The sequence below is a fragment of the Pelodiscus sinensis genome, chromosome 22 (assembly GCF_052426305.1).
Source record: "Pelodiscus sinensis isolate ZL-2025 chromosome 22, ASM5242630v1, whole genome shotgun sequence".
NCBI lineage: Eukaryota > Metazoa > Chordata > Testudines > Trionychidae > Pelodiscus > Pelodiscus sinensis.
The window spans coordinates 2147886-2160222 of record NC_143073.1 but is presented as its reverse complement, the minus strand read 5'-3'; the positions used below and the strand labels follow the sequence as shown (position 1 = coordinate 2160222).

General features: G+C 74.1%; 1 protein-coding gene across 4 annotated transcripts in view; it reads right to left on the bottom strand.

Annotated features, from left to right (window-relative positions):
* Positions 1–2581: 2581 nt before the first annotated feature.
* The window catches only part of NPR1 (natriuretic peptide receptor 1), a 38271-nt gene continuing 28515 nt past the window's right edge, over positions 2582–12337 (bottom strand). For 3 of the 4 annotated variants that reach the window (XM_089772347.1, XM_089772346.1, XM_075906949.2), the window contains 8 exons: positions 12052–12220; positions 10540–10686; positions 7628–7751; positions 6770–6838; positions 5624–5798; positions 4323–4421; positions 4144–4235; positions 2582–3187 (listed from right to left, as the gene is read on the bottom strand). In XM_089772347.1, the coding sequence (XP_089628473.1) occupies positions 3125–3187; positions 4144–4235; positions 4323–4421; positions 5624–5798; positions 6770–6838; positions 7628–7751; positions 10540–10686; positions 12052–12220 (938 nt within the window). In that variant the 3' untranslated portion in view covers positions 2582–3124. Of the gene's footprint in view, positions 3188–4143; positions 4236–4322; positions 4422–5623; positions 5799–6769; positions 6839–7627; positions 7752–10539; positions 10687–12051; positions 12221–12337 lie in introns of those variants that run through there. The other variant, XM_089772348.1, reaches the window with a different exon arrangement.

Sequence of the window (12337 nt, the reverse complement as noted above, 5' to 3'; positions counted from 1 at the left end):
GGACAGGGGCAGGTCCCGGCAGGGCGGGATGGGGGCGCCGACGCGGACAGGGGCAGGTCCCGGCAGGGCGGGATGGGGGCGCCGACGCGGACAGGGGCAGGGCCCGGCAGGGCGGGATGGGGGCGCCGACACGGACGGGGGCAGGGCCCGGCAGGGCGGGATGGGGGGGCCGACGCGGCCGTGGACGGGGGCAGGGCCCGGCAGGCAGGGGCAGGGGTCCCAGGGCACGCCCACACTGCGGCATCACAAGGCGAGCGCCCACCGTGCCCCCCCGGCTACTGGCCATCTCTCCCGCTCGCAGAGGAATTCGCTCATTTCCAAGCAGTGTTTCGGGAGCGATTCGAGAGAGCCTGGCAGCGCAGACACGGCCCTGCTGGGCCCCCGCCATCCAAGCAGCCAGACGGGGTCAGACCAAGGCCGGTCCAGCCGTGTCCGTCCTCCAAGAACAGCCAGTGCCAGGGCCCCACAGGGAGCCACCAAACCCGGGAATCCGAGCGAGCCCTGCCCTGTCGCCCGTTCCCAGCCTCTGGCAAACAGGCCCGGGACACCCTCCCTGCCCCGCCTGGCCAACAGCCATTGACAGACCGAAGCTCCACGAATGGATCTAGTTCGTCCCTGAACCCCGGCGAGGAGTTCCACAGGTTGGCTGGGCGTTGTGGGAAGTAAAACTCCCTTTGGTTTGTTTTAAACCTGCTGCCTGTGGAGTCCATTGGGTGCCCCTCGTTCTTGTGTTCTGAGGAGTAAAGAACTCCTGTGTAGTCACCTCCCCACCCCCGGCACGATTTATAGCCCTCTGGCCTCTCCCCGCTCCCTCGTCTCCCCTCGCACGGCAGCCGTTCCAGACCCCTCCTCAGCTTTGGGCCCTTCTCTGAACTTCTTCCAAAGCCGCGAGAGCTTTTGTGAGATGAGGCGACCCCGTCTGCACGCAGCGTTCAAGCTGTGGGCGGCCAGGGAGCTACGGAGCGGCACTGGGATGTTCTCCGTCTTGTCCGAGCCCCGTCTTACCGATTGCTAATACGCTGCCTGCCTGCCGCTGCGCACGAGGGGACGTGTTCAGAGGACTCCGCCGTGACTCCAGGATCTCTCTCTCAGGGGTTTATGGCTCAGCTAGTCCCTCTGATTCTGCATGTGGGGTTGGGATCGTGTTTTCCAATGCGTGTTACTTAACTCTGCATTGATCAGCATTCAAATTCATCTGCCATTGGGCTGCCCTGTCACGTAGTTCGGGGAGATCCTTTTGAAGCTCTTCGGAGTCTGCTTTGCTCTGACCTATCTGGAGCAGTTTGGGACCTGGGAGGAAGTGGAGTTTTGGGGTTCAAGGGGGCTGCATGCAGAGGGGGGCGCTCAGTCCTCGGATGTCACCGGTTCAATGTGACAAAGGGGGGGAGTTTGTTGTTGCAGAGAACAGCCCAGAACTGGAGCCTGGGGTCAGCCGGCCCCTGGTCATGGTCCTGGCGAGGGGAGAACATTGGACGGGGGGAGAGGGAGAGGAGAAGAGGGGCCCAGGCGACCCCGTTAGCTGGGGAGGAGACAATGGCCGGGGGAGGGGCTGTGGCTGGGGGTACCGGGGGCTCTGCTGGGAGACGGGGGCTGAGGGCGGAGCAGGCAGGACTCAGCCGGCTGCAGGGAGGCTGACGTGCGGGCGGAGGCCCCGGCCGACTGGCCTGAGGGATCCGTTGCTGCGCCCAAAGCTCCATAGACCCCCTGTTCTGTGCTGGCCGGAGTCGCTCTGGGCTGGGGAACAGGCTGCGCTAGGCCCGCTGGGAGGGGAGGCCCTGGGGGCCAGAGGGAGGGGACCCCCGAGGGGGCTCACAACAGGGGCAGGCGGCTGGAGGCCATGAGAGGTGCAGTCCCGGAGGCGGAGGGGCGGACCCCCCAGGGGAGAGGGGCCCCCCGAGAGTGGGTCACTGCACTGGAGTGGGCTCCCTGAGACGGGGGTGCCGCACTGGAGAGGGGGTCTTGCCCCGGGGGTTTCCGGCCAGGGGCCGTGACAGCATCGCCTGCCCATGGTGCCCCCGCACCGTTTACCCTTCTCCAGATCATTTACCCAGCGGTCGAATGCGACGGGTGCCAGGACGGACCCTGGGGGACCCCGTTAACTACCCCTCTGCACTGGGAAAACGACCCTTCCTTCCGCCCCGTTTCCTGCCTTGTGACCCGTTCTCAGTCCATGGAAGGACCTTCCCTCGTACCCCATCCTCGAGAGGGAGGGTGGCCCCTCCTAGCAGCCCGTGGCCCAGAGGACAGAGGGACCGGCTCAGCCAGCCTGGGGGCAAGGGAAGCCACGGAGCTGGGTCTGTCGAGTGCAACCAGCCAGCTCCCCTGGGCCTGGCAGACACCCGGGGCTCCAGCCGTGCCCGGGGGGCCGGAGCCAGGGAACCCCAGGGGCGCACCTCAAAGTGCTGCAAAGGACAGGCTGCTGTAGGGGTGAGAGATGCTGGGGCTGGGGGGCTGGGCCGCAGTTCCCCCCAGGATCCCAACTGGACCCCTGTCCATGCAGCCCCCCACCACCCAGAGCGCCCCGCAAGCCCCCTGCTCCCGGAACAGGCACCCCAGGGGGCTGGCCCGAGGGAGCCGTCACTGCGGGCGATATACACAGGCTTTATTACAAACCAGAGAGCTGCGATGAGGGGCCACAATGCCCCCCCCCGTGAGCCCCCCGTGTGGGGGAGGGGCAATGCCCCCCCCCGTGAGCCCCCCGTGTGGGGGAGGGGCAATGCCCCCCCCCGTGAGCCCCCCGTGTGGGGGAGGGGCAATGCCCCCCCCCGTGAGCCCCCCGTGTGGGGGAGGGGCAATGCCCACCCCCGTGAGCTCCCCCACTGTGGGAGGGGGCAGCCCCAGCTCCTGCCCTGGCCTGTGGCTCCCTCCCACCCGTGGGGCCCCAGGCTTGCTGGGGTGGGATGTGACTCTGGGTCCGGGGTGGCGAGAGGGGGGCTCAGGGCTGGGAGAGGGGACCGGCCAGTGGTTCAGCTCAGGACTCCTGGTGAGCCCCAGGCCAGGGCGCTGCTGCAGGGGCACCCCCAGCGCTCAGTCCAAGTGGCTTGGCGGCAGAGGGGGGCGCTAGGAGCCCGCGTGTGGCCGGGCCGGAGGAGGCGGAACAGGAGAGTCCAGCGGCGGGGGCAGGTCAGCCCCGCGTGCTGCTCACGCGCTCGCCCAGCAGCCAGTACGTCCGCATCTTGCCCTTGCCCTGCGGGAGGAGAACAAGCTCAGCGAGGCCTCGGGTGCTCCCCACAGGCAGGGCCCCGGGCAGGCGGGGCTGGGCTGGGGGTGCAGGCTGGGTGCAGGCTGGGCTGGGGGTAAAGGCAGGGCTAGGGGTACAGGCGGGGCTGGGCTGGGGGTGCAGGCAGGGCTGGGGGTGCAGGCGGGGCTGGGGGTGCAGGCAGGGCTGGGGGTAAAGGCAGGGCTAGGGGTACAGGCGGGGCTGGGCTGGGGGTGCAGGCAGGGCTGGGGGTGCAGGCGGGGCTGGGGATACAGGCTGGGCTGGGGGTACAGGCGGGGCTGAGGATACAGGCTGGGCTGGGGGTGCAGGCTGGGCTGGGGGTGCAGACGGGGCTGGGGATACAGGCTGGGCTGACTGGGGGTGCAGGCAGGGCTGGGGGTGCAGGTGGGGCTGGGGATACAGGCTGGGCTGGGGGTGCAGACGGGGCTGGGGGTGCAGGCGGGGCGGGGCTGGGCTGGGGGTGCAGGCGGGGCTGGGGGTGCAGGCGGGGCGGGGCTGGGGGAACAGGCGGGGCTGAGGGTACAGGCGGGGCTGGGCTGGGGGTGCAGGCGGGGCTGGGGGTACAGGCGGGGCTGGGGGTGCAGGCGGGGCGGGGCTGGGGGTGCAGGCGGGGCTGGGCTGGGGGTGCAGGTGGGGCTGGGGGTACAGGCGGGGCTGGGGGTGCAGGCGGGGCTGGGCTGGGGGTACAGGCGGGGTTGGGGGTGCAGGCGGGGCTGGGGGTGCAGGCTGGGCGGGGCTGGGGGTACAGGCGGGGCTGGGGGTGCAGGCTGGACAACGCCCACGCTGGGGACGTGGGGCGGGGCAGGCCAAGGGGGAAGGGCAGCCGTGCCCGGGGGGGCAGCCAGCAGCGTGCAGGCCGAGGTCTCCAGGGCGACATCGCCAGAGGTGGGGCGCCGGGGGGTGGGGGGGCCGTGCGCCGTCACCTTCATCTCCACGTCCCCGCGCAGCTCCAGCTCGAAGCAGCCGACCTCCTCCAGGGCGCTCTTGGTGGCCGACGACAGGTGGATCTTCAGGGCTGGAACCAGACACGGGGCCGTGGGTGTTGTGGGGACCCCGCCCCACAGGGAGCCCCGCTCCCCATGCACCGGCCCGGCCCCTTTACCTTCCCCGTTGGATTCCATCCGGGAGGCCGTGTTCACCGTGTCCCCAAAGAGGCAGTAACGAGGCATCTTCAGCCCGACCACCCCAGCGCAGACCGGGCCTGGGACAGGAGGCACAGAGAGCATCAGGCACCGCCCCACAACTGCACCCAGGCTCGCCTGGCCCCCTGCCCCCCTAGAACTCCCCCTCTCCTGCCCAGACCCCACACGCTCCAACAAACCAGTCAGCAGCCACCAGGGGGGCAGGGAAGGTCAGGTCACCGATGTCCCTTCGGATCGTTCCCATCCAGGTGCGGAATAAATTGTATGTGCACCAAGGCATGGGGGAATGTGCACCACCCACAGAAACCCAAACCTAGCTGGGGGCTGGGCTGCCTTGGAATCTCGCTGAGGGCAGCCGCACAAGCGCCCGGGCAACACCAAAGGTCTCCCAGCCAGCTAGTGATGGAGCCAGGAATGGAACCCAGGAGTCCTGGCTCCCCACCCCCCTGCTCTATCCATTGGGGTCTGCTCCCCTTTGGGACCCGGGAGAGAACCCAGGAGTCCTGGCTCCCCACCCCCTGCTCTACCCATTAGGGTCTGCTCCCCTTCGGGACCTGGGAGAGAACCCAGCCCCCTGGCTCCCCCCCCCCCCCGCTCTACCCATTAGGGTCTGCTCCCCTTCGGGACCTGGGAGAGAACCCAGCCCCCTGGCTCCCCCCCCCCCCCGCTCTACCCATTGGGGTCTGCTCCCCTTCGGGACCCGGGAGAGAACCCAGGAGTCCTGGCTCCCCACCCCCCTGCTCTACCCATTGGGGTCTGCTCCCCTTCGGGACCTGGGAGAGAACCCAGCCCCCTGGCTCCCCACCCCCCTGCTCTACCCATTGGGGTCTGCTCCCCTTCGGGACCCGGGAGAGAACCCATCCCCCTGGCTCCCCACCCCCCTGCTCTACCCATTGGGGTCTGCTCCCCTTCGGGACCTGGGAGAGAACCCAGCCCCCTGGCTCCCCACCCCCCTGCTCTACCCATTGGGGTCTGCTCCCCTTCGGGACCCGGGAGAGAACCCATCCCCCTGGCTCCCCACCCCCCTGCTCTACCCATTGGGGTCTGCTCCCCTTCGGGACCTGGGAGAGAACCCAGCCCCCTGGCTCCCCACCCCCCTGCTCTACCCATTGGGGTCTGCTCCCCTTCGGGACCCGGGAGAGAACCCAGCCCCCTGGCTCCCCGTCCGTTTAGGGTCAGAGCACGACAGGTCCTTGGCACGGCTGCTGTCCCGTGGGGGGGCGGCCTCCGCCCAGGGCCCCCCACCGGCCCCGGGGCTCACCGCTGTGGATGCCGACGCGCAGCTTGAGCTGCTGGTCGGGCCGGTGGCGGATCCGGAAGGTGCGCACGGCGTCGAGCAAGGCCAGGGACATGCGGGCCACCTCGCAGGCGTGCAGCTTGCCGTTGCGCACGGGCAGCCCCGACACCACCATGTAGGCGTCACCGATCGTCTCCACCTGGGGGGAGCACCGCCCTGGTTGCAGGCACCGTCCCCCTCCGCTCACTGCAGGCCTTGGGCGGCCTGAGCCCAGAGCAGAATGGGGGGTGCCCCTCCACAGTCTGTGTGCGCCCGTGCCCTTGCACGTGTGCCCACGCTCTTGCACGTGTGCATTCCCTTGCACGTGTGCCCACGCTCTTGCACGTGTGCATTCCCTTGCACGTGTGCCCACACTCTTGCACGTGTGCATTCCCTTGCACGTGTGCCCACGCTCTTGCACCCTTGCACATGAGTGTGCCCTTGCACGTGTGCCCACACCCTGGCATGTGTGCATTCCCTTGCATGTGCCCTTGCACAAGTGTGCACCCCTTGCATTTGTGTGCATGCCCTTGTACATGTGGGGTGGGGGGCTGGACTCGATGACCTCTCGAGGTCCCTTCCAGTCCTATTATTCTATGATTCTATGATTCTATGATTCTATGTGCACACTCCCTCGCACGTGTACATGTGCCCTTGCACGTGTGCCCGGACCCTTGTGTGTATGCACATGCCTCTGCCCAGGCATGTTCAGCTGGCCAGGAGCCTCAGGCATTGCACTCTGCTAACACCCATCCTCCGGCCTCGGGCCACGAGCTGCGTCTGCTGACCGGCTCCGGAGGAAACTTGCCCTTAGCCCCAGAATTGCCCCGTCCTCCCGGTGCCCGGAGCCTGGAGCCTGGGCCAGGCCGCTCCCCCGTTCCCGGGCTCGGCATGGAGAGCGAGAGAGCTCCGGAGGCCGACAGAGGGAGGTGGCCGTAGGGCGGAGCCGAGCGCGGAGCTGAAGGGCTGGCAGGGCAGGTCCGGCTGGCAGAGTCTGGGGGCGTTTCACGGCCGGGCCGACCCAGCCCAGCAGCGTCTCCCCGGGCCGGGGGCCAGGCGCTGTCCGGGGCAGGGAGCCGGCCTGTGTCCGTCCCAGGCCAGGCAGCAGCCAGACCCCCCGGCCCAGCTCACCTTGTAGACGTCGAAGTTGTCGATGATGGCGTCGAAGCAGGTGTACAGGTCGTTCAGCAACGTCACAACCTGCAAGGCAGCGGCCGGGGTGAGCGGCCAGGGGCCGGCCTGGCTGGACCCCCCGCCCGGGCAGTGAGTGCTCCCGCCTCTCCTGCCCCAGCCCCGGGGCCCCTGCTCCCTCCACCCCGCCCCCGCTACCTGCATGGGGGGGCCGCTCTCACCCCGCCCCCGCTACCTGCATGGGGGGCCGCTCTCACCCCGCCCCCGCTACCTGCATGGGGGGGGCCGCTCTCACCCCGCCCCCGCTACCTGCATGGGGGGCCCGCTCTCACCCCGCCCCCGCTACCTGCATGGGGGGCCCGCTCTCACCCCGCCCCCGCTACCTGCATGGGGGGGGTCGCTCTCACCCCGCCCCCGCTACCTGTATGGGGGGCCGCTCTCACCCCGCCCCCGCTACCTGCATGGGGGGGCCGCTCTCACCCCGCCCCCGCTACCTGCATGGGGGGCCGCTCTCACCCCGCCCCCGCTACCTGCATGGGGGGCCGCTCTCACCCCGCCCCCGCTACCTGCATGGGGAGCCGCTCTAACCCCGCCCCCGCTACCTGCATGGGGAGCCGCTCTCACCCCGCCCCCGCTACCTGCATGGGGGGGTCGCTCTCACCCCGCCCCCGCTACCTGCATGGGGGGGCCGCTCTCACCCCGCCCCCGCTACCTGCATGGGGAGCCGCTCTCACCCCGCCCCCGCTACCTGCATGGGGGGCCGCTCTCACCCCGCCCCCGCTACCTGCATGGGGGGGCCGCTCTCACCCCGCCCCCGCTACCTGCATGGGGGGGCCGCTCTCACCCCGCCCCCGCTACCTGCATGGGGGTGCTCTCCGCAGACAGGGCCGTGAACCCCACGATGTCGCTGAAGTAGATGGTGACGCTGTCGAAGGCCTCGGCCTGCACCGTCTCCCCGCGCTTCAGCTGCTCCGCCACGGAGCTGGAGACAGGAAGAGGGGGTGGGTGAGAGGAGCGGCAGGAGTGGGGGGACCCCAGGGGCCAGGAGGGAGCAGGGGGCTGAGGAGCAGGGGGACCCCGGGGGCCGGGGGAGCAGGGGGCTGAGGAGTGGGGGGACCCCAGAGGGAGCAGGGGGCCAAGGAGTGGGGGGATCCCAGGGGGAACAGGGCCGAGGGGCGGGGGGACCCCAGGGGCCGGGGGGAGCAGGGGGCCGAGGGGCGGGGGGACCCCAGGGGGAGCAGAGCCGAGGGGCGGGGGAACCCCGGGGGGAGCAGGGCCGAGGGGCGGGGGGACCCCATGGGGAGCAGGGGGCCAAGGGGCGGGGGACCCCGGGGGGAGCAGGGCCGAGGGGCGGGGGGACCCCGGGGGGAGCAGGGGCCGAGGGGCGGGGGACCCCAGGGGGAGCAGGGGCCGAGGGGCGGGGGACCCCGGGGGGAGCAGGGCCGAGGGGACCCCGGGGGGAGCAGGGCCGAGGGGCGGGGGGACCCCATGGGGAGCAGGGCCGAGGGGCGGGGGACCCCAGGGGGAGCAGGGGCCGAGGGGCGGGGGACCCCAGGGGGAGCAGGGGCCGAGGGGCAGGGGACCCCGGGGGAGCAGGGCCGAGGGGCGGGGGGACCCCAGGGGGAGCAGGGCCGAGGGGCGGGGGACCCCAGGGGGAGCAGGGGCCGAGGGGCAGGGGACCCCAGGGGGAGCAGGGCCGAGGGGCGGGAGACCCCAGGGGGAGCAGGGCCGAGGGGCGGGGGACCCCGGGGGGAGCAGGGGCCGAGGGGCGGGGGGATCGGGCTGAGCCCGGCAGGTGCGGGGGGGCAGCCGAGGGGCGCCCGTGGGGCCGAGGGGCGGGGGGACCCCGGGGGGAGCAGGGCCGAGGGGCGGGGGACCCCGGGGGGAGCAGGGCCGAGGGGCGGGGGACCCCGGGGGGAGCAGGGCCGAGGGGCGGGGGACCCCGGGGGGAGCAGGGCCGAGGGGCAGGGGACCCCAGGGGGAGCAGGGGCCGAGGAGCGGGGGACCCCGGGGGGAGCAGGGGCCGAGGAGCGGGGGACCCCGGGGGGAGCAGGGCCGAGGGGCGGGGGACCCCAGGGGGAGCAGGGGCCGAGGAGCGGGGGACCCCAGGGGGGAGCAGGGGCCGAGGGGCGGGGGACCCCGGGGGGAGCAGGGCCGAGGGGCAGGGGACCCCAGGGGGAGCAGGGGCCGAGGAGCGGGGGACCCCAGGGGGAGCAGGGGCCGAGGGGCGGGGGACCCCGGGGGGAGCAGGGGCCGAAGGGCGGGGGGATCGGGCTGAGCCCGGCAGGTGCGGGGGGGCAGCCGAGGGGCGCCCGTGGGGCCGAGGGGCGGGGGGACCCCGGGGGGAGCAGGGCCGAGGAGCGGGGGACCCGGGGGGAGCAGGGGCCGAGGGGCGGGGGACCCCGGGGGGAGCAGGGCCGAGGAGCGGGGGACCCCAGGGGGAGCAGGGGCCGAGGGGCGGGGGACCCCGGGGGGAGCAGGGCCGAAGGGCGGGGGACCCCAGGGGGAGCAGGGCCGAGGGGCGGGGGACCCCGGGGGGAGCAGGGCCGAGGGGCGGGGGGACCCCAGGGGGAGCAGGGGCCGAGGGGCGGGGGACCCCGGGGGGAGCAGGGGCCGAGGGGCGGGGGACCCCGGGGGGAGCAGGGCCGAAGGGCGGGGGACCCCGGGGGGAGCAGGGGCCGAGGGGCGGGGGGACCCCAGGGGGAGCAGGGGCCGAGGGGCGGGGGATCCCGGGGGGAGCAGGGGCGGGGGGGGACCCCGGGGGGAGCAGGGGCCGAAGGGCGGGGGACCCCGGGGGGAGCAGGGGCCGAAGGGCGGGGGACCCCAGGGGGAGCAGGGCCGAGGGGCGGGGGACCCCAGGGGGAGCAGGGGCCGAGGGGCGGGGGACCCCAGGGGGAGCAGGGCCGAGGGGCGGGGGACCCCGGGGGGAGCAGGGCCGAGGGGCGGGGGACCCCGGGGGGAGCAGGGGCCGAGGGACGGGGGGACCCCAGGGGGAGCAGGGCCGAGGGGCGGGGGACCCCAGGGGGAGCAGGGGCCGAGGGGCAGGGGACCCCAGGGGGAGCAGGGCCGAGGGGCGGGGGACCCCAGGGGGAGCAGGGGCCGAGGGGCAGGGGACCCCAGGGGGAGCAGGGCCGAGGGGCGGGGGGATCGGGCTGAGCCCGGCAGGTGCGGGGGGGCAGCCGAGGGGCGCCCGTGGGGCCGAGGGGCGGGGGGACCCCGGGGGGAGCAGGGCCGAGGAGCGGGGGACCCCGGGGGGAGCAGGGGCCGAGGGGCGGGGGACCCCGGGGGGAGCAGGGCCGAGGGGCGGGGGGATCGGGCTGAGCCCGGCAGGTGCGGGGGGGCAGCCGAGGGGCACCCGTGGAGCCGAGGGGCGGGGGGACCCCGGGGGGAGCAGGGCCGAGGGGCGGGGGGACCCCAGGGGGAGCAGGGCCGAGGGGCGGGGGGATCCCGGGGGGAGCAGGGCCGAAGGGCGGGGGACCCCAGGGGGAGCAGGGCCGAGGGGCGGGGGGATCCCGGGGGGAGCAGGGCCGAAGGGCGGGGGGACCCCAGGGGGAGCAGGGCCGAGGGGCGGGGGGATCCCGGGGGGAGCAGGGCCGAAGGGCGGGGGACCCCAGGGGGAGCAGGGCCGAGGGGCGGGGGGACCCCGGGGGGAGCAGGGGCCGAGGGGCGGGGGGACCCCAGGGGGAGCAGGTCCGAGGGGCGGGGGGATCGGGCTGAGCCCGGCAGGTGCGGGGGGGCAGCCGAGGGGCGCCCGTGGGGCCGGCACTCACTGGGGCAGGATCTGGTAGAGCAGGGCCTCGGCTTTGCGCTTCTCCTCCAGGTAGGCCTGGGTCCGCTCCTCCACCAGCTCCTCCAGGTTGTTGGCGTACTGCTCCATGCGCGTCAGCAGGTTGTCCAGGATGTTGCTGCTGTTCTCCCTGCAAGGACGCCGTGAGGACGCCGCCCGGGGGGCCCTGCCCTGCCCCCCCCAGCCGGCTCAGCCCCCCAGGCGCTGTGGGGCCCGGCCAGGGATGCCATAGAGCAACCAGGCCAGGAGGGGGAGGATGCGGCAGATTTGAGGGGCCTCGTGACATGGGGAGGTGCCCTTGGGCTGGGGCGGGGGGGGGACGTGATGAGAGCTGGAGGGGCTGGGTAGATGGGGAAGCGTTTTAGAGGGCTGGGGAGGTTGGGGGCCAGAGGGGCTGGGGGGCTTGGGACAGACATGGAGGGACATGACAGGAGACTGGGGAGGTTGGATGGCCCAGGACAGACGGGGGGGGGGACATGGCGGGGGAACAGGGGACCGGGGAGTCGGGGGCCAGGACAGACAGGGGGGGACATGGCGGGGGAACAGGGGACCGGGGAGGCGGGGGGGACATGGCGGGGGAACAGGGTACCTGGGAGGTTGGGGGGGCCGGGACAGATGGGGGGGACATGGCGGGGGAACAGGGGACCCGGGAGGCGGGGGGGCCGGGACAGGCGTGGGGGACACGGTGGGGGAACAGGAGACCGGGGGGGGGGCCGGGGGGGACAGACGGGGGGGGGGCACAGGGCGGGGGGGGAGGGGGACCGGGGGGGGACTGGGGGGGGGACAGGGGGCAGGGGAGGGGGCTGGGGGGGGACATGGCAGGGGAACAGGGGGCTGGGACAGACGGGGGACGGGGGGGAACAGGGAGGGGGGCCCGGGAGGGGGGGGCCGGGGGAGGAACAGGGACCCGGGAGGGGGGGGGGAGGGGGGCCAGGGCGGGGGAACCGGGGACCCGGGAGGGGGGCGGGGGGGGGACGGGGGGGACCGGGGACGGGGGGCCAGGGCGGGGGAACCGGGGACCCGGGGGGGGGCCAGGGGGGCCGGGGGGGGCCGGGGACCCGGGGGGGGCCAGGACAGACGGGGGGCCAGGGCGGGGGAACCGGGGACCCGGGGGGGGGCCAGGACAGACGGGGGGCCAGGGCGGGGGGGGGATGGGGGGGACAGACGGGGGGCCAGGGCGGGGGAACCCGGGAGGGGGGGAGGGGGGCCAGGGCGGGGGACAGGGGGGGGGGCCAGGGCGGGGGAACCGGGGACCCGGGGGGGGCCAGGACAGACGGGGGGCCAGGGCGGGGGAACCGGGGACCCGGGGAGGGGGGACGGGGGGCCAGGGCGGGGGAACCGGGGACCCGGGGGGGGCCAGGACAGACGGGGGGCCAGGGCGGGGGAACCGGGGACCCGGGGGGGGCCAGGACAGACGGGGGGCCAGGGCGGGGGAACCGGGGACCCGGGGGGGGCCAGGACAGACGGGGGGGCCAGGGCGGGGCCGGGCGCTCGCCTGTTGAACTTGCGGAGCAGGATCTTGATGTGGTTGAAGTCGGGCCGCTCCTGCGCGTCCTCGGCCCAGCAGTGCTGCATGAGCTGCCCCAGCTCCTCGATGTGGCAGGCCAGGCTCACGGAGGGCCGGAAGGGGGGGCGCTCGGCGCTCTTCACCCGCTCGATGATCTCTGCGCGGGGGCGGGGGTGAGCAGCAGGCCCAGGCCCACGTAGCCGCCCCTCGGGGCCCCCCAGGGGCCAGGGCTGAGACCCCCAGGCCTGCGTCATCCCTGCCCTGCTGGCTTGAG